Source organism: Amphiura filiformis, chromosome 8 (genome assembly GCF_039555335.1).
Source record: "Amphiura filiformis chromosome 8, Afil_fr2py, whole genome shotgun sequence".
In the NCBI taxonomy this organism is placed as follows: domain Eukaryota; kingdom Metazoa; phylum Echinodermata; class Ophiuroidea; order Amphilepidida; family Amphiuridae; genus Amphiura; species Amphiura filiformis.
Window position 1 is genome coordinate 28,215,639 of NC_092635.1, and position 21,724 is coordinate 28,237,362.

The 21,724-nt window shown below is 35.6% G+C and overlaps 1 protein-coding gene across 1 annotated transcript in view; it reads left to right on the forward strand.

Moving 5' to 3' along the window:
• LOC140158902 (small ribosomal subunit protein uS11m-like) overlaps positions 1 to 21,724 on the forward strand; it is a 120,006-nt gene that overhangs the window by 80,107 nt on the left and 18,175 nt on the right. Inside the window, exon 3 of the mRNA XM_072182170.1 lies at positions 7,124 to 7,257. Coding sequence (XP_072038271.1) covers positions 7,124 to 7,257 — 134 coding nt within the window. The remainder of the gene's footprint in view (positions 1 to 7,123; positions 7,258 to 21,724) is intronic.

Here is a 21,724-nt window from a genome sequence, read left to right on the forward strand (position 1 = left end):
TCCCACCTATGACTGGAAAGAATATTGAATCAAGGGCGCTTGTCCCAGGAAAATATGAAATCTGGAGGGAAATTTTGCTTCCCCATATATTTGGGAAATATATAAATATATACGAAATTATGGGAAAATGTTGCTATATTGGAATGAAATTTTGCCTATCTTCCCAGGATGTACACATTTTTACCAGTCCTGATCCTCAGGCTGGAAAAAATGTGGAATTCAGGAATCTCATTCCCAGGAAACTTGGTAATCTGGAAAAAAATTATGCTTTTCTTGGATAAAGAAATATTTAAAAATGAAATGGGAAATCCCGATATGTTGGAGAGAAATTTTTTTGCAAAATAAAATTAAAATTTTTTCCAGGCCTGTTGATCCCACCATTGACCAACAGCAAAGGTTTAGGCTTACATTCTTTGATTCAGGTTGGACAAAGGAAATCATATCAAACAAACTGATCTTACATCTAGGAAGAAAGACAAAGGCACTGCAGTCCCTTTCTGTTTCAGCTTCAGTGTGTAACAAAAACACCTGTAGAGGGAAATGGTCAGACCTAGAAAAATGATTTCCCAGGAAGAAAAGCTGAGAAGTGAAGATAACCACATTTCCCACATTTCCATATATATTTGATAAAACATAAATTTGATTAGGAAGGCAACATTTTATGGAAAATTCCTGCCAAGGCAGTTGCTGATCCCATATTTTTTCTCTGGTCAAGATGCTTAGGATGTGTAATATTCAAATCTGAAGATTTTTTGTATTTTATTGGTCCACTTAATTAAAAAAAATGTAATAAACAATAGGAATTGATGTCAGTTACTTTTTGATACAGCCTGTATAATATATTAGGTTGTATTTTATGACGAGAATCTTATTATAATTGTTAATTAAACTTAAAAATCAGAAGTGATTAAGTTGATGACTTCACTGAAGCAAAGTAACTCGTACGTCATCACGTTATTGGCTCTGATTGAGCGATCACCTATGACCCAAATGGAACTATAGCTAGCCAAGGAGGCCAGTAAGAAACCTTCCAGATTAAAAAGTGAGGATAGATTATGCAAAACTAACTGAAGAAAACGCCGTGGCAACGATGATGAAGGAAAGGAAAAGAGCCTCCGCATATGGGGAATAGATTATCTTTTTGTCATTAAGGTTTATGGATCTGCATGGCCAAGCATGGCTCATATAGCTGAAAAATAATATCGGTGCTGTCATGATAGTCAGGTCTAAACCACGGTTCACATCGTTTTTGATTAGAAAACTTCATAGTTGCTGGGTCCAAAATAGCTTCGCCAGATGTTTTGGCTTTTTGCTGATAAATCATCTAATAAACTTTATGAATTTGTGATGTGATTTGCATATTACATGGATATTAATTGTTCTTGTGTATGGTATCTTTTGGATTATTAGACCGATGTTTGATCTGATCATCAATCTAGAAAAGTAGGGTATTATTACTTTGATGAAAATTGCAGCAGTTGAAAAGTTAGTACTGGAATCAACACAGTACTCAGCAGAACTTTTTATTATTTTTTTTAATGAAATACAACCATGTGATTAGTAAAATAAAACAAAAGATTGTGAATGTGATTAGTAAAACAAAATTACAGATATTTTGATTGATGATTTTCTACCGATTCTTGATTTCATTGGTGATGGCAACACAGAGGAAGAGGTTTACATGGGGGAATTCTTGTAACTCCCATCTGGGATTTCACAAGGGCATACTCACATTATGATGTAAAAGTGACATAATTATAGGGAATGTTTGTACTTATAACTAAGTTATAGTCCCCATAGTCCCTGGGCCATGGTGGTTCGAAAATCGCTCTAATTTTTAATAAAAAGGTTAGAAGATTCATAATCTTTGTATTTTCTTGAAATGTTTAGTAGTTCTATGTTAATCCTCTTATGTTATACAATCTAGTAAGAAACAAGGGAAACCCAATTCCCTAATTTACATGTAAATTGTTATAATTCGATGAATCTGTGTTAATTTTGCTGTCATTGTACGTAATAAATTGATCCAGAATTTGAGGTAGCATGTATCCTGCAGTGTGTGTATGGTATGCATGCATGGACTCATTCGATTAATATTTCATGTAGCGGGAATTATTGTAGTCAGAAATTCTCGCTCTATACTTGAATATGATTTGACCCCTGTGGACTTTTTACTCAAGCATGGGATGTCATATTCATACACCCTGTGCCCATAGACTGTGCTAGTGTACTATGTTTTGCAGGGATGTCCCTTATTTTTGTACAACTTTAAGTATGCATATTATAAAGCTCAATATTGTTAAGCACCCATATCTGTGAGATAAGAATGTAGCTTTGTGGATTTGCAAAGAATTTAAAAGGAAGAGAAATGTAAACATTGTGAGAAATATTGGGTGAGTTTTTGATTATTTTACCCCTGATTAGAGTTAAATTTTTTTGGCAACCCTGATGATGCAGTATAGAAGAAGAGTTCTGTGTGACTGTGACTTCTCTCTAGTCCGAAGGGTCGATAGTCTGAAGGTTCTCTAGTCCGAAGGTTCTCTAGTCCAAATATAGAATAAGGGTTAGTGTTAGGGTTAGGGTTAGTGAGTCTTATTCTATATTCAGACTAGCGAACCTTTTTCAGAATTCGGACTAGCAAATAGTAACATGTTCGGACTAGCGAATCTTAGGATTAAGGAGCCTTTGGACTAGGGAACCTTCGGACTAGAAAGTTGTCACCGAAGAGTTCAACCATTGTGAGGTTTTCCAAATTTCCTCGTCATGTATGATAATCAAACATGACAGAGTTTGCAAAATGTTTGTCAGTAATTCATTGGACTAGCGGTCACCCGTCTTTCTCGGTCAGGGTCTTTTGCGGTTGGTAAATTTTGTACATTTTGTGTACATGTAAATGTTTTATTTAATGTGATTAATGGTATGAGAGGAGATGATCATTTAGAACTTTAGAAGTATAATATTTAATATCTTTTCCATATAAATCAATGGCTTGAAATTGCAATTAGATAATGTTTTGCCCCTGTGGGATGCTGGTCGCTCTGATATTTAAGATTTTTATGCATTTGTTTCTACAGTACTTTTTAGCCCATTTGTTGTACCTTTTAGCTCATTTTTTATCATTTTCATCCAAGTTTGTCCCCCACCTTGAAATGTACCTTGCTGCCCCGCCTCCTGCAAAAGTCCTGGCTACATCACTGAGCAGATGAACACAATTTTATTCACATCCCTCTTGGCCCCCTGTGGCCTGCTGGCTGATCTGATATTTTAGATTTCTATGCATTTGTTGAACTTTTTATTTGTTAGCCCATTTTGGATAAATTTGTCGTACTCTTTAGCCCATTTGTGACAATCCCCCCCATGACATTTGCCTCCCCCCTCTCTCTCTCTCTCTGAAAAAGTCCTGGCTACACCACTGTGCAGCTGAAACAATTTTATTCACATTTCCTTACACTCTATTTCATATAAAGTTATGATCATACCTGATCATACATTATGCTGATAACATTAAACATAGCACTACCACAAAGCAGAGTAGGCCTATTCATGGTGTGGTTTGGCAACCCTGATTAATTTGTCCTTCAAAAGTTTCTCCATAAAAACACAGAATACATGCTAATGTTGATCAATTAGTTGAATAAACAATAGATGTTAATTGAGTTTCTACTGTGTCATGTAATAGTTGCTCTGTAGTTGGGACTACAGGCATAATATCCTCACACCGATGACAGGATAGAAGGCCTAATTCAGGCTATGTCAACATTAGTGTATGGTGTGAAAAGTTGTAGCATGCAGGTGCGCTGCCACTGCCTTTGCCCTGCCTTTGAAACTAATTAACATAATTTGACACCCTTAACGTAAACAAAAACCAAAATTGGACGTTTTATTGGGGTGCGGACAACTTTACTCTACGCAACGCAAAAATCCGTTTTCCGAAATAATGTAAAACGTAGAAGTTTTTAGCCTTACCAATTCGCCAAACTCAGTAATTTATTATAGATATTGTGTAAAAATATTCAAAAAAAATATATGGCATTGCTGCATTGACTAAATTTTATTTGTATTAGCTACCACAATGTGTGAGCCTACATATTCATTTTGCACTGCAATATTGATCATGAATTTGCTGTTTTGTTTGTTTAATTTTGAGTGGGTTGGTAAGCATTTCCCTCCCTTGTCAAAGCCTCAAAAAATGCACAAGTTTATTTTAATGATTGGCATTTTTGTCTCTCAAACTAGGAAGGAAATTAAGGTTGTGGCAATATGAAAAGAGAGGTTAAATAAAACCTGAAAAATATATCAAGAATTACTGAACAAAGGTCAGATTCAAGTTGTCATGGTAACCAGTCAAATTGCAAGTTATTTTATTTACTGCTTAAAATGTGTAAAAATCAATTCAGTTCTTTTAACTTTAGAAAATAATTGGTTTAATTTTGTTCATAATTTAAAATGTCAAAGGTGCATTTGGAAGGGAGAATAGCAAGTAGGCCAATTGGGTGACTGACCTAATTAATAATTTGACAGTCCATTTTTGTTCTTAGCTGTTATCCTACCAGCACTTGATATTGAAATTATAATTCATTTATTATGTTCAAAAATATATTTTGTTTCAATATCACAGTAGATTTTAATGCTGGTAGGAAGATTGAAATCGCATCAGAAAGTATTTAGACCTTACCATTTTTTCTCTTTAGAAAAAACATTCAACACACACCTATACAAAACCAGCATTACATTTACAACTTTAAGCAATTGAATCTTTGTAATTGATGAAAACAATAGATTTGAAAAAGTGTGCCATATGGAAGCATATTTTTCTCATTTCATATTGTTTCCCCTCAATATATGCTGTTAATAAAAGTAAACCTGTATGAAAAAAATATTTTTTACAAAATTTACAAACCTTGCTGCGTGTCAATACTGTAGCATGGAGCTTGGATTGTTTTGATTGTGGACTTTGAAATTAAAGGCCCATTCCATGATCTCAGCAAAAGTGTAAAAATAATAAAATTTTGTATAAATTGATTAAAAGTAAAGGATAGATAAGGTCATTAAATGAGGAAAACAGTAGCATCAAGTTGAAGCCTCATTCAAAGTCAATTTCTCTATATAAAAGTACAGATATTATGAATTCATTTAAAATATCTTATTTTGTCTCTTATTCAGCTTCAGGCTTGTAACCACTAGCAGGCTATGTTAACAAAGGTGCAAAATTTGGAATTTTGATGATTTTTACAATTTTAGGGATGAGCGCTGAATAAGCCTTTAAACTTGGGAAAATGCAGAGATGCAAACAAACACCGCACTGACCTACATCTGAGTGTATGCAATATGCATGCCAGGCCAAGGCCATAAGTACTGGACTGCTATGCTAATAAGTTAACTCCGCTTGTACTTGAGCTACATTTTGGCAAATTTTTTCCATGTAACATGCTCCTGAATGAACCTCTCAGGTTATGAATAGGTGGGTGGAAGTATGGTTATATAAAACCAGATTATACCCCTTGATTTGGTCTCAATTTTTTGATCATATCACAACCAGCTAGAATCCCGGGGCTAGAATCTCCCATTTCCAATGACATAGTGCAATGAAACCCATTTAACAAACTTTGACCTCTGAGTTGTGGAGGATGATGTTTCGTACCCAAGGCATCAAAAGGTCAATCAGTGAATGAAAGGAGGATTTCGTGATCCTAGCATCCTCTTTTTATGACATTTTACAGTACATATCCACGAAAAAACCTATTCCCAAAATTTCAGTTGATTCCGATTTTGCGTTTGCGAGTTATGCATGATTATGCGTATTACACTGCTCCATAGACAATGTGTTGTAATTTCGTTCTGGTATACCAGAACGAAATTCAAATTTCACGATATCTTTGCAATAAAATAATTAATCTGCAAGATATATTTTGTACATAAACATTATGTAGTCAGAGGTTTCCAATAATATAAAAACCTCAACTTTTTTTGAGAAAAGTGGGGGATGAGGCTGTGGATCACAAAATGCCCTTTTAATAAACATCAGGGGTTTGAAAAACTTTGTCCTAAAATATTTGAGATCCTATAGAAATCAAAGTATAATAGCCACAATTGCAGCATAACAAAATAAAGATGCTATGATGATTGAGTTACACCTTTGGTATGCATTATAATAATAATTATTAATTTATTTTTAATATGATTCCCAGTCACACAGTACATGGAGCTGGATGATTGGAAGTGAACTTGTGTGCTTGGCTGGCTGGCTGGCTGGCCAGGGTTGCTAAAATGTCCAGCTGGAATTGGGGAGGGCAGGAGGGTAGGTCAAATAATGAGAAAGTCACCCAATTTTTCTCTTAACCATTGGTTTCTATGGAACAGGAAACTAAAAAGTTGGGGGACCAATGTTGAAAAGTCACCCAATTTTTCTTATAATCATTGGCTTCTATGGGACAGGAAATGGTCGTAAGTTTGGGAAAAAATTTCACAAATCACCCAATTGGGCTATCAAATCGCAGATTTGGCAACCCTGTGGGTGGCTGGCCAGAGTACAAGTTTGTACTTGGCTGGTCATCCTGTTATTTACACAGTGGTGAACCATTGTGACAGTTTAGTAATTGGTAACCTCAGATCAGGTCAAGGCTGGAATGTCTGACATGGGTGGCCAGAAGCTGTCCTTACCTGACCTGGATGTACATGGCAATACCATGCCACTTGCTGTGTGATACTACTGCTACAGCTTCCTTTGTGTGTGTTTTGAGTGTGAAAGTTTTACTGGTTCATCAGATCACAGCGTTTGAATATCAAACTTGGTTTATCTTTTGTTTTTGCTTTAAAAAAGGAGAGGTAATATTATGATCAGATGAAGGGAACTTTGAAAAAAAAAAATGATGGAAAATTATATAATTTGAAACTCAATGTCTTAAAAATATAGCCTTTTTTTAAGAACTTCAAATGCAACATGAAGAGGCATCCTACAGTATGATTGTACTCTGTGTAATTTTTTTCTACCATTGGGCTTCTGTTGCATCAGATTCATTACATTCATACATAAAAATTGAAAGCACTGTAGGCTATGCCGACCAACCTTCTATTTGAATCCAACCAATAAGTTTGTTTCTCTTTCTCTCCCCTTGTTATACAGGAAGACATTTAATGTACCAGTCACCTCAACTGATAGTCTTGTATTCAATGGTGTGCCGTATAGCAAGCTACACATAGCAACTATAAAGGCATCATGGAACAACACCATCATCACTATCACAGATCATCAAGGAAGTAAGTATGTCTACAGGCATGTAGCATTGGATAGATCATTGGTGTTTAAGACCAACGGGGATGTAGAGTTCTTCCAGACTCTGTACACTGGACGATCTTACCGTTTCCGATGTTGATTAGGAATACTTCTTGGATAAGATGCAAGAAGAAGTATCTTGATCAACACCGGAAAGGTAAGATCACTTCAGTAAGGAGTCTACAAAACATTTCTATTTTGGACTAGACTCCGTACACTGGATGTTCGTACTGTTTCCAACAATGATTAAGATACTTCTTCTTGCATCTTATCCAAGAAGTGTCCTAATCAACAACGGAAAGGTAAGATCGCTCCGGTTAATTTGGTTCAACTCAATTTCGGTAGTGACATACATGCATATTTTCGCTGGTCACAGCATCAAATTGTGCTTGTAAAGTTAATCGCAAATAGCGTACATGCATATATAACTATCAAATTTGACATGAAGCAATGTAGGTCTATAGTACTCATTAGAAACTAGGTGTGGAAAGAGCAGGTTAATTTTGATTGTAACATCTCTGATGTCTAACATGCTCAAAAAACTTGGAAGAAAAGGCAGCCACATTAAGATTCAGTTTTGATGCACAATGTTGCATTTTGTTCTTAAAAAAGTTTTTGTTACTGGTCTTATCCACAACAAAGGTATGTTCCTTTGCTTACCTCATCCTATTTATACAAAAATATTAATTTCATGCCCGGATTTCATGTCTACAGCCAGATGGGAAATCAATATTAATTATTTCCCACCTGGCTGTTGACATTAATTAATATAATAATAATTATTAATGTGTTTATGACTTCGAGACCATGATTGAATTTTGCACAGTAGTTCCGGCAAACCCATAATTATGGGAATGGTTACAAAAATTGTGTGTAGTAAGAGGATGCATTTGAAGACAATTTTAAGTAGATATGACAAGTGAGGTCAAGACGTGCCTAGGATGTACTAGTGTGAAATAATGGAAATCATGACAGCCCTTATGAAAATGAAATCCAAGAAGCTTTCTTTCCAGGAGGGAAATTTTGACATGTGGGTATATTTTGCTTCCAGCTATAAGGAAATACATTCGAAATTATGAGAAATATTGCTATGTCTGTGGGAAATTGGGTTCATTGGACATTGGAAATGTACACTTTTGCCAGGCTTGGTGTCAGGACTTTAAATAAAATATATTAATCTAGGACATTTTTGGCTTCAGCATTTTCCAACTTTTTGTTTAGAAAATTAACATGCAAAGGCTGATAAACACATGAGGAATTTACAAGAGTGGATCAAGTCATACATTCAAGTAAATTAAGTTAAATTGTTTGAAATAAGTGAAGCAAGACATTTTAATTTTATAACTGTGTGAAAATGACCTCTTGCAATGATATGATTTCAGTGAGATTATGAAAGTGAAACTGTGAGAGAACTGCATATTAAATGACTAGTTGTCACATGATTGGCAAGGTTTCAAACTGGGAACCTATCTACATGCTGTGCACATCAGATTAGTACAAAGAACACATCATTTTGGTACCTCTCTGTATTGAATGAATCCACAATATAACACATTTTGGCAGTGCCGCCAACAAGGGGGGTTAAGGGGGTGCGTTACCCCCGGGCTTGGGGTCCTAGGGGCCCGTAAAAATAAAGAAAACATACCTCAGTGGGCCCCATTAAAGCAAAGAAAAGAGACCTCAGGCCACAGGGGTCCATAAAAAGGGGGCCCTGACATTCATTTTACCCCTGGGCCCATAATGGATCTTGGTGGCACTGCATTTTGGTGTCTTTGCCTCAGTTTTGCATTCAGCAACCATTGTTTCAATGTAAAACCATCATATAATTTCAGAGTATATTGGTGTAAATGTACTGAACAAATTATACAATGCCTTTTCACTAAACTTATGAATGGTACCCTTCGCAAGTAATAGGGATTTACTACAGGGACACTTGGTAAAGTTACGTTTAGTATTGGGTATTCACAACTTTATGATCAGTTACTTGAGTTACAAAGGGCTAAAAGTAGGGTTCAACCGAAATGGCATTTCTATTTGGGTGGGTTTTTTTTTACATCCCATCTGATACCGACATCGGAAATATACGCCGATACAATATCCAATCTGATTACCGGTTGAGCCCTAGTTAAAAGTTAAGTGATATGGACCCCAGATTAATAAGTTATTAAACTTAGCAACAGAAAAGATGCATCGGACAATAGACAGACAGACAACAGATTGAATGGAACAGTCAAAATTGAAACAGACCAGTCAAATGATGTTGTAGATTTATTCTTTTTTTTTCAGTCAGTCAGTTATTCAACCACAACTTCCACAAGAATGTGATTCATGTTTATTGGAAGTGTTGGCTTGCAATCATTCTAGAATAATTTAGAATTTTTATAAAATATAAATAGAATGTACGGTGACTGCAAACTGAGGCAGTGAGCACTCGAGAAACTGATGCATGCAGCTTCTTGTCCTTTTTTGTGCATTGGAATATTTATGGGTTAATTATTTTCTCTATAAACATTCTGAAAGCAATTCGTCTGGATATGAGAATAATTATGACTTCATGGTACCGAATCTGCAATCTTTTGATCAATAATTAATGGTTTTTAAATTGCTTGAATACTGCTTAGAGAAATGAAAGTATATTTTGTTGTGGTATAAAGTAAACGCGTGATGAGGTGGGGAGGTGGCAGGATAATTTCATGAAAAATAAATCAAAGGTGGGTGATGATGGTTAGATAATTCAACATCTTTGCCAAGTGATGGCCAGTCCTGGCAGCGAACGACACGAAAACAGCTGAACTAAATCGTCAAGATGAATATGTCATGATGCAAGGAATTTGTATGTGTGTGTGTATTGGTGTTACCAAAAGGTCCAAGCTTCAGTCAAGGATATTGACCAGAATATAGTATATGTCTCATATAAACAGAGGATACCGAGCAGCAACAAGGATATCATTGGTTCCTTTCCCTTTACGAGCATAATTATTGCAAACAATGTCAAAATGCACAAGACCATGTCTTATTCGCTGCGGAATAGGAAAATGTTTTGATTGCACTATAAAACTTACAATCGGGTCCACAAAGTCCTCGTTAAGATATGCATCCTCATTTGGAAAATCCTTAATCCTTGTGTGTCTGTAAAACTAGGGGTGAACCTACATGTGTGTCGCGTGTGCGGGGGGGTGTGCGGGAGGTGTGCATGTGACAGCCATATATGGGCAAAATGAAGAACTCTGGAAGCTTTCATGAATGGAAAATTTTGGCTTTTGGAAGTTAATTTGTATTCCCCAATTCCCCCAAAATATTTGTATTATGCAAGAGATATTGGCCATTTTGGTATGTTCCCAGTTATTATTTTCCATGTCTGGTTACAGCAATAATCGACTATCAAAATATATGAGACCGACAGACAGACCATTAACTCACTAGCTCATTACTGCTCATGAGTGGTATGTTAGCCCAGCTAATTGTTATCAGAGTGTTATGCTCAATAGGTTTAAAGGGGAAGTTTGGTATCTTGACTGTTTTCCTAGTAAAGCCAGGTGGTGGTCGCCATGCATTCTCTAAATTCAGTAAATTTCCATCGTCAACCGTGTAATTGAATGGGATTATTTTGAAATTTTAAAACGCTTGAAATATCACAAACAAATAGGCCTATGTTAAATAAATAATATAAATACAAGCTAAAACCGTTGGGGTTCGATAATGAACCCCACAAAATTAACCGAGTATATGGAAAATGCCATACGGCCGGGCGGTTTCACAAGTTGCCGGCTCTATCATTCCACTCGCCGCCTGAGTAAAGCATTTTCTAGACCTGGTTACAGCAATGAAAGGTACAACACTCAAATCACATGGAGATCTCTATAGAGACAGATATGTAAACATTCACTTGCTATACTATGATTAGCTCAAAATAGGACAAAATTACTTCCAAATTTTGTCCTCAAAATAGGACAAAATTACTTCCAAATTTTGCTGTCTCATAAGAAGTGCTGTGCCAACTTTTGTATTTGCATTGTGCTTCCATGATTTTATTCATACTTGCTCCATTGTACATGTACTTCCAAATTTCTTCATACTCACTCTGTATTTTTGTCAGTGTGGTCTCCTGTCTTTACTTTCATCAGATGTCTTCCTCCCCTCCTCAGGGAGATCTCTGTAGAGACAGATATGTAAACATTCACTTGCTATACTATGATTAGATCAAAATAGGAAAAAATTATTTGTTTTTTGTTACTGCAAGAAAGTCCTAACTTACGCCTGTGTAAATCAAAAGCGCACATCCGTCATGCAATACACAAATCGCAAACTTCACTTTAGGTGCTGTGCCCAGCTGTGTTCCACTTACGCCTTTGTAAATCAAAAGCGCACATCGGTCATGCAATACGCAAATCGCAAACTTCACTTTAGGTGCTGTGCCCAGCTGTGTGTATGCCATTCTATATATCAATCCACAATGTTATGAGTCCCGCCTAGTACAAGCTGATCATAGTGTAACTCATTACTGCTCATGAGTAGTATGTTAGCCCAGCTAATCATTATTAGGATTCTATGCTCAATTGAAGATTTAGATCTTTTTGTTTGATGAGGCATGGATTGTGATTTATGGATGGTTTCATATAAGGAAGGTAACCAAAAGGTGAATTTCCTTCCTCCATCATTGATACCGGGTCAATGTTCTATTTATATTGATCATGTGAACATTTATGTTGGGCTTATGTTATCATGCACTGCATCATCATATTCTGTCTCATGTGACATTTTTTATTTTTCTTAATATAAAATTTCCAGTGAACATTTATAGTGACTTTGTCATAGTACTAAGGGAACAAAAATGATGTTTTTGAGTGCCGTCAATGTTAAAAAATGTCTAATTTGCAGGTGCTAAAATTTCAATGACATGGATCATTAGTTTCATTACTGGATTGCTTTTGGAAATTGTTTTCATAATAAAAGTCATTTGTTGTGCAATAATTATATAGTATTTGCCTATTGCACGGTTCCGCCATGATGTAAGGAGAGCCTGAACTGGTATGACATGAAAGGAAGAATTACATAACTTTACGCAATGTTATATGACTGGTTCAATTCCCATTCATACATGCTGCCAGAACGAGGCTCTCCTCACACATGGCAGAACCATGCAATGGGTGAATACCTGGGGTGAATACAGGCTGATGAGTCCCCTCTTGTGCTGTATAGTCTTATGGGCATGTACTACACACCTGTGTCTGATGTGAATGACCTGTTGAGCTGCTCTTCATATGAAGAAATCAAAATCAGATAATATGAAAATATAAAAATCATAAAAAGGTCGATTTTGTTTATACTGCCCATGGTTTTTTTTGCCACCAGAAGTTACAGAAGAAAAGAAAAAGGAGAGAAGGTGTACAAAGAAGTCACTTGTCACCCCTGAGATTTGGACTTTAGACCCCTCATGTGCCAAGCACAAGGTCACCGACTGGTAGTCACTGGGGTTTCGCTGGCCCGACTAGCCATTCTGTACATATACATGTATACATAAGGTGATTGATGCTTCACATGCATGTGAAGGGCTTGTCCTTGTGGTATTTTGTGATATTTACCTTTGTTAGGGTTAATAAATTACATAGGTATTATCATTGACTTTGATGTTGTTACACTGTCTCATAAGAAGTTCAAGTCTAAGTGGCTGTGCCAACTTTTGTATTTGCATTGCGCTTTCTTGATTTTATTCATACTTGGTCCATTGTACTTGTACAAATTTCTTCATACTCATTACTCGCTCTGTATTTTTGTCAGTGTGGTCTCCTGTCTTTACTTTCATCAGATGTCTTCCTCCCCTCCTCCCTCTTACCCTCTCATCCATAGTGACTCATCACCATATATCCTGGGAAATAAGTCAATTTAGAATTATGCGTTTTAATGAAGATGACTTGGGTCATGATTAATGGGCCCATTTGGACTGATGCGCATGACCCATATTCCCCGCATGTTGACGTAGATAATGATAAAATATGTATGCAAACAAATTGGTCTTGGAGACATGGGGATGCGGCAAACAAGCCTAGGGTGGCTGGGTTTGACGATATCATAAAATTTCTAATGGTTTAAGCCTGCAAGAGGATTATGTTTATAGGTGAATGTTGAGTGTCAGTTTTCTATTGGAGGGAAAAATCTTATTCAGAAAGTTCATTTCTTATACATAAGATTTCTCTCATTTACCTTCCACTGTGAGTAGTTGAAAGGTCGATTGTCAGAACTAGAGAACTGTGTTGGTTTGGGATCTTTGGTAGATAGCTGTACAGTGCTTATGTTAAACATTGAACTGTTAATGAAATTGAGATGTTAATATTATAGTATTTTATTTCCATTATGGAACGTATTTCAAAATTTAAGGTCTGATTGTTTTCCATTGAAAAATTACAAGTAATTTTTCATATTGCTAGTAATACAAAGGTTGCTGGTTCGAATCCATCCAGATGCACTGGTTTTTTTTTTCATTCTTAGCTGGATAAAGATTTGTTCAATTTTTCATATCAAGTATTTAGAAGTCTTCTTTTGGTTAGCAAGTTGATAGGATAAATCATGCAAAGATATTAGCAAATGTTTCCATGCTTTTCAGGACACAAAAGTTATAGATCTCATTACCGTCTTGATGTTCCTTTTAAACCATTTATTAAAAAATTGACTAATTATGATCTTGTTACACATTTGTTACCATGTTTTTGAAATGATTTGTACATGGCCTAGTTCGCCTGCATTCAATCACATATACTCTAAAAATTTACAACAGGGAGCATGACCGAAAAGAGCCGCAGACTGGAGCTAATTGCTGATATAACCATAATGGAGGTCAGTTACAAATGCGAAACCATCCAGCTTGAATTGCAATTGTAATTTTGTTCCCCTTTACGAGCCCGAAGGGATCCAATGCCTTCTAAATCACTACGTGACCAATAGCACATGTAGTCAGTATCAAACTGAACTAAGTTACAGTAATGATGTTTAGTATCAGGGTAAAAATGAAGAAGGCCTCTCTCTCAAGCTACGGACTTATTAAGACAAGTGGCTAGCCAAGGCAGGAGTGAGAAGAGTAAAACCATAGACCATTTGTCATTTCACTGTTGTCTGTTTGTGATGATGGAGAAGGAGGGATTAAAAACAAATGAAGGTGTCAAATAATTTTACGTCATTTTAAACACGGTTCAGCAGCATACAGCCTTGGTCCCCGTACTCTGTGTATCCATGGGTACGCACAACGCATGTTTGTTTCGAAATTTTTGCAAAATAGGAGTTGATTTCCAATGAAGAAACATGATTTGCGAAAAAGGTCAAAAAAGGGTAATTTTTCAAAATATTCTCAAATTGTAAAAATTGTGTTTATCAGGTAAAATAAAATCTATAATGAATAATTCCTTTAATTTCTTAATTTGGTACACTCATTGAATGCATTTTGGTCAAATTGCTTGTGGATTTATATAAAACTTGAAAAACATACATAGTGCATCAAACGCCCCTCATGTCAATGTTATTTTTTGCTCATATGATTAAAGTGTGCCACTTGTCAAGTTAAATAAGTGGTCCAAATTTAAATTCAAGCGGAGGTCGGAAATGGGTCCACCATGAGCTCAAAGTTTGAACGTTATTTGCATGTATAACATATAATTACACATGAGGCAGCTATTTAGTTTTCGGTACTTTATGACATGCACAATAAAGGCTGCCTCATTGATTTGTGCACTAAGTAGCCAAAATGTATCATCTCAATGATCTCATACTTACAAATCATAATAATCATGCTAGGATGATGTCACAGATTATAGATATGCCTTCAAAATGAATAGCTGCCCCATGTATTCAAATACATAATAAAGCATACATATCTCTTATAGTCTTATTTGGTGTTAATTCACTTTACGGTTGCCATCAGAAAGGAGTCAATAGATAACCAGTTAAATACAATGATGCTTCTGCTTGAGCAGTGAACAATTAAAAAGCCATTATATTATTTATATTACCATTGCTCAAGATACTGCCCATGAAGTGAAAGTTACTAGTTTAGTCTTAATCACGGCTATCGCTATACAGTTTACGCTTCCGCAAATTTGGTGTCTTCTTCCGATCTTGCTCCACCACCTGCAGAACATTCTGATAATGTTTCTCACTGTGGGCTGTAGCCAGGAAATCGGCACTCAGTTTCACACCACGTTCCGCTCGTCATTAACCACATTGATGGCTTTAACATTGTTTAAGGAGGATAGATACGCTGGGGATTCTGGCCATGTGTCTCGTCATCTGTTAAGAACGCCTCATTAATCTGCAAGATGTTCATAGTAAACCAAGAGTCTCTGCCGGCAAAGTCAGCTAAAGCTGTTGTTTGTGTGATGTTCTCATCAGAGAACTTAGGCTTACCAAAGCCTGAACCATACCGATTAGTTGGTGTGACCATCACTTCATCGGGTTTAACTGCGAGAAGCCTACTAGCAAGAGCTTGTTTCTCCTGTGGTGGCACCTTATCACTGAAGAGAGCCAGTGGGATCATTTCTTGGGAGATGTACCACAGATGTCGTTTCATGGCTTTTAGGGCACTTGCAGCAACATCAGCATTGACATCAGAATACTTAAGCAGACTCTTGTATAAGCAGAGATCGTTCTAGGGAGCATCAACTGCAACGCTGCATGTCATCCACCAGGAGCTGTAGATTACAGTTGCGAAGATGACAAACGCGCGTAACTTGGGCAGCTGTAGCCGTGATTAAGACTAAACTAGTAACTTTCACTTCATGGGCAGTATCTTGAGCAATGGTAATATAAATAATATAATGGCTTTTTAATTGTTCACTGCTCAAGCAGAAGCATCATTGTATTTAACTGGTTATCTATTGACTCCTTTCTGATGGCAACCGTAAAGTGAATTAACACCAAATAAGACTATAAGAGATATGTATGCTTTATTATGTATTTGAATACATGGGGCAGCTATTCATTTTGAAGGCATATCTATAATCTGTGACATCATCCTAGCATGATTATTATGATTTGTAAGTATGAGATCATTGAGATGATACATTTTGGCTACTTAGTGCACAAATCAATGAGGCAGCCTTTATTGTGCATGTCATAAAATACCGAAAACTAAATAGCTGCCTCATGTGTAATTATATGTTATACATGCAAATAACGCTCAAACTTTGAGCTCAAGGTGGACCCATTTCCCAATCTCCGCTTGAATTTAAATTTGGACCACTTATTTAACTTGACAAGTGGCACACTTTAATCATATGAGCAAAAAATAACATTGACATGAGGGGCGTTTGATGCATGGACGACGATGGCCTCATCCCAGTGGCATCATAGTGCAAAGTTTGACCTCAAGTTTCAGAGTATGAGTTTTGGTACCCAGATTTTCAAAGCCTATTAAATGAATGTGTAAATGTATTGGGGTTAAAGAACTTAACCCCATAGATGAGCATGTAGTGGCTCCAAGTCAAGTGATAGCTTTTGGGATGTTCTGGGTTGTACCATCAAGGGTCAAATGGGGTAAAACAGTAAACATACCCAAAAACCATGTGCTTTCCCACCCATGATAAACAGTATTAATCTACAGAGTGGATTGCAGTCTGCTTATTGGGTATGACAGACTATTAGGTAACATGGTATTTTGAAACCAATTTTAGACCAAAAAATATAGCCTCTTTTATGCTAGCATGTAAACAAAAACTTGGAACCCACAATGTGAAAAAAAAATCAAAAGTGCTTCTGAGCCCCTGCACTATTGGTGCTCAGATTTAGTTGTAAGGAAGAGAGAGGATGGTTGATGTCTTGGCGGGTTTACAGATGAGAGATAATTGCAATGATGCGGTCTGTATGGGTAGATCTAGGAGGAGTGATGAGGGAGTATGATATCAACATGACTGTTGGCTGCATCATGCTCAAAGGTTGGGAGGATGAAGAGGATGCTGTGTGTACTGTACGTCTAGAGATTTGACGGTTTATTACAAATGGAATACTTTCATCATGATTAATGCTCCACTTTGATAGGATGCTACCCGGAGATTAAAATATTGCGATAAAAATCTGCGAAATGTAAATATTACTGTATCACAGGAAAACGCTGCATGGTACACTCAGGGGGTTACTGATTTGTAATGTTGATTTTGACAACTAGATCTGATATTTTGGTATATAGTGACTTACTTATGTAATTGGTAAGTGGTAGCTGGTAGGAGTATGCCTACTGGGATAGGTATGTGGTGAATGTAAATCACCTGTCATTTAGTGGCATACAGGTAAGGGGTTACTGAGATCATCCAAAATGAAGGCAAGGCTCAATTTTAATCGGTATTGAACCAATAACTATGGTGCTTCCATGGGTCTTTTTTGTTGGCGAGCAAGCTTCAGTAGATGACTGGTGGTTTGAAATATCATTGGATGTTAAATATGGTTGCTCATAATTATAGAACTTATGAAAGTGGGTGCTGGCTGTGACGGTTCATTTTGATGTATGTTGATAAGGGTAATGGGGGTATATACGATTATATGATACACCTTGTTATCATACTTTTAGCAATGTGCTAGGAGTACTTGAATTGTATACATTAACACTGGTGATACTAGATAGGGGACTGGCACACCTGATTCAATTTAATCAAGACTTGGAAGTAGACCCGTCATAATTGGTTATGACACGTATTGAAATGGCTTGTCATCATCTATTTCAATAATACATACAGCAGTCTATCCACAGATTTTCAAATCAGATCCTTACCCTTACTCCTTTTAATTGTAAACCTACACTTTCAACAATCCTCTTCTATTTTTACGACTCTTGTTGAGCTATTTTGGAGATTTTCAGATGTTCCAGTAAAAATTTGAGTGAGCCGAGCTTGATAAAATGGGATTTGGGGAGCAAAATGTTGTGGAGGAGGTATTGTGAAGAAGTTCCTGACTCACATTCTATCCTCCAGTGTCTTGTCAAGTTCTCTCAAGGAATCTGTAGAGGAAATGTGTTCTCACCTGGGAGCAATTTGATTACTTCTCATGATGATGATGTTGATGATGGTGAATACTACTATTTCCATGCATATTTTGTTCATTATGAATTCTTGTGTTTATGTTTTCTAATAAAAAATAACTTTGCAATAATAAATTCAAATCAGTTTAAAATGAAGAGCTCCATGAAATATTTAAAGCAAATTTTGTATGGATAAGTAACAGTTCAATAATGAGCTGCAAATTGGATTGATTTGCAGCTATGCAGAAGGTCAAATGAGGAGAACATTCTCATCTGTCAGTACACAGTTCTTTAACCTCAATTACACTTGTACAATCATGTCATGACCTTTAAATGCATTGGGCATAAGAATTCATACTCCACAACTTGAGGTTAAATTTTGAGCTATGGTTGTTAAATTGATATCAATGAACTGTGCCATTTCAATGAGACTATTATGGCTGACAGGGAATCAATCCAGCTTCTTGGAATGCAGGTCAATGCGTGAACTTTAGAAGCAGCATCCTGCAATCGACCACCACCCTTTCTCTTACCATGCTTACTGATCACTGAAAAATAATTATTAAATTATGTAGATGGTGCCTGCTCAGGCCAGTTGGCAAATTATGAATTGTTTGCTAGTTTATAAGAATTATCCTGACAGCAATGTTGTAGAACGTTTAGTGGACATACTTGTAGGACCAAATCAGGGGATTTTTTGTTGTTGCTGATTTTAAATGTTGTCCATTTTGGGCAAATTTGCTGACAAAACTCATCTTTCCACTTCCAATAAAGGATTGTATACGGACAGCATTTTCGCCAGCCCATTCGGGGCTGGATCTGTTTCAGGTTTGGGGTCAGTTTACTCAAGAGATTATATTTTAGTGGTATTGGAATGATTTTTTTTTTTTACTTTTTGTGGTTAAATTTTTTTTAAAATATTTTAATTCGATTTGTTAGGAAAAGTAAGTATGTTTTGCCGTTTCAACGAACGAAAACGAGTGAGTATTTCCAAAGTTATATTTGAATTATTTATGGCTTAAATATTATACGCTTATGCCTAAATGTAAGGATATCGTCCATGTTATACAGCATATCACCAATGACCATGATGACGTGAAAGCCTTGCACGATGAAGCTATGGCGATTGTGACGTATTAGGGAACAATCATAAAGTTGAATGACGATGTTTTATGTAATGAAGGTGTTTTTGTTTATTTTGGTTTAGATTTTAATATTACACGTGTTAGGGAAGAATTTATAGTAAGCATTGTTGTTATTGGACGTCGTCGAATTGATGGTTGGTTTTAAAAATTGATGTTCGAGGCAAGTTTTTGTCCGAGGTAAGTTTTTCCCAACTCTTACAAAAGTATTCAAGTATACTACCTTAATTTCTTCTGGAAATTTTGGAAAAAAAAAAAAAAATTTTTAATATTAGTACGCGTGTTGTTTAATATTGACGTGTTATCACGTGAATGTCAAGTTCGCCGTTCAATACTTCAGTATGCCAATGTCATCGTAATATTGATTATCATTGTGCTTTTATGATGTTTTGATGGTCAAAAAGCACGAAGGGGTTTATTTTATATTGTGAGCGATGGTACTATTTTAGTCTTAGCGAACTGATTGTGTTTTGAACGATGTGTTTGGGTTTTGATAACCTTCGACGTCATTCGGTCGCTGTTTTTCTTGGAAGTAGGTCTATGTTATCTGTTTTATTTTGTAACTTTAAGGACAAACTTGTAGTATTAAAAACATCTCAAACGACAAAGATCAAAAGATAAGTTCAATCTGCAATTCCACCAATGAAACAAAACAAAGCTGCAGAATCAACAATCAATCGTACGCACTTCTTTTGCTGACATCAGATCGAACTTATCTTATTATGCGTCTTTCATTAATCATGACTATAACAACAATATTATATTGTTTTTAATACCATTCAAAACTACCTCTCATAAAGTATTTTAAAAACTGTAAAAGTAAACCTATTATTACCAATGTATTATAATTTTACTCCTCAGCTTCCAAAGATATCACATTCAACAATGCTCATCACCAAATACAAAATATGATAATCGCATTTATCATATTGTTTATATTTTTAACATTTCAAGTCAATAATTCTACGTTCAACTGTAATCTGGTTTACCAAAGTATTAATATATACTTATATGCTGTATTATTTTTAGTATTAGCTGATAGAAATACGTACTCTAAATATGTATAAAGTTAACTTCTTCCTCAAAAAGTATACTTAAAATATACTTATATGCTGTATTATTTTTAGTTTTAGCTAATAGAAATACGTACTCTAAATATGTGTAAAGTTAACTTCTTCCACAAAAAGTATACTTAAGTCAATCAATTAATCAACTTCCAACAATACAAACCAGACAAACCTATTTATTTCGTGTACTAAATGAACATAACTCTTGTTATCCAACACAAAATTCAAGTACTTTTTGGAAGAAGCACTTCACACATACTATTTAATGTTATCTGTTTTATTTTGTAAATTTAAGGACAAGTATTAAAAACACTTCAAACGACAAAGATCAAAAGATAAGTTCGCATCTGCAATTCCACCAATGAAACAAAACAAAGCTGCAGAATCAACAATCAATCGCACGCACTTCTTTTGCTGACATCAGATCGAACTTATCTTATTATGCGTCTTTCATTAATCATGACTAAAACAGCAATATTAAATTGTTTTAAATACCATTCAAAACTACCTCTCATAATGTATTTTAAGAACTGTAAAAGTAAACCTATTATTACTGAATGTATTATAATTTTACTCCTCAGCTTCCAAAGATATCACATTCAAATGATAATCGCATTTATCATATTGATTATATTTTTAACATTTCAAGTCAATAATTCTACGTTCAACTGTAATCTGATTTACCAAAGTATTAATATATACTTATATGCTGTATTATTTTTAGTTTTAGCTAATAGAAATACGTACTCTAAATATGTATAAAGTTAACTTCTTCCACAAATATACTTAGGTATACTTATATGCTGTATTATTTTTAGTTTTAGCTAATAGAAATACGTACTCTAAATATGTGTAAAGTTAACTTCTTCCACAAAAGTATACTTAAGTCAATCAATTAATCAACTTCTAACAATACAGACCAGACAAACCTATTTATTTCGTGTACTAAATGAACATAACTCTTGTTATCCAACACAAAATTCAAGTACTTTTCTGGAACAAGCACTTTACACATACTATTTAATGTTATCTGTTTTATTTTGTAACTTTAAGGACAATGTAGTATTAAAAACATCTGAAAAACAAAAATCAAAAGATAAGTTCGCATCTGAAATTCCACCAATGAAACAAAACAGGGCTGCATCATCAACAATCAAACGCACGCACATCTTTCCCGGACATCAGATCGAACTTATCTTATGATGCGCTCTTTCATTATATTATCAGACTTTCCACCACTACAGTTCCA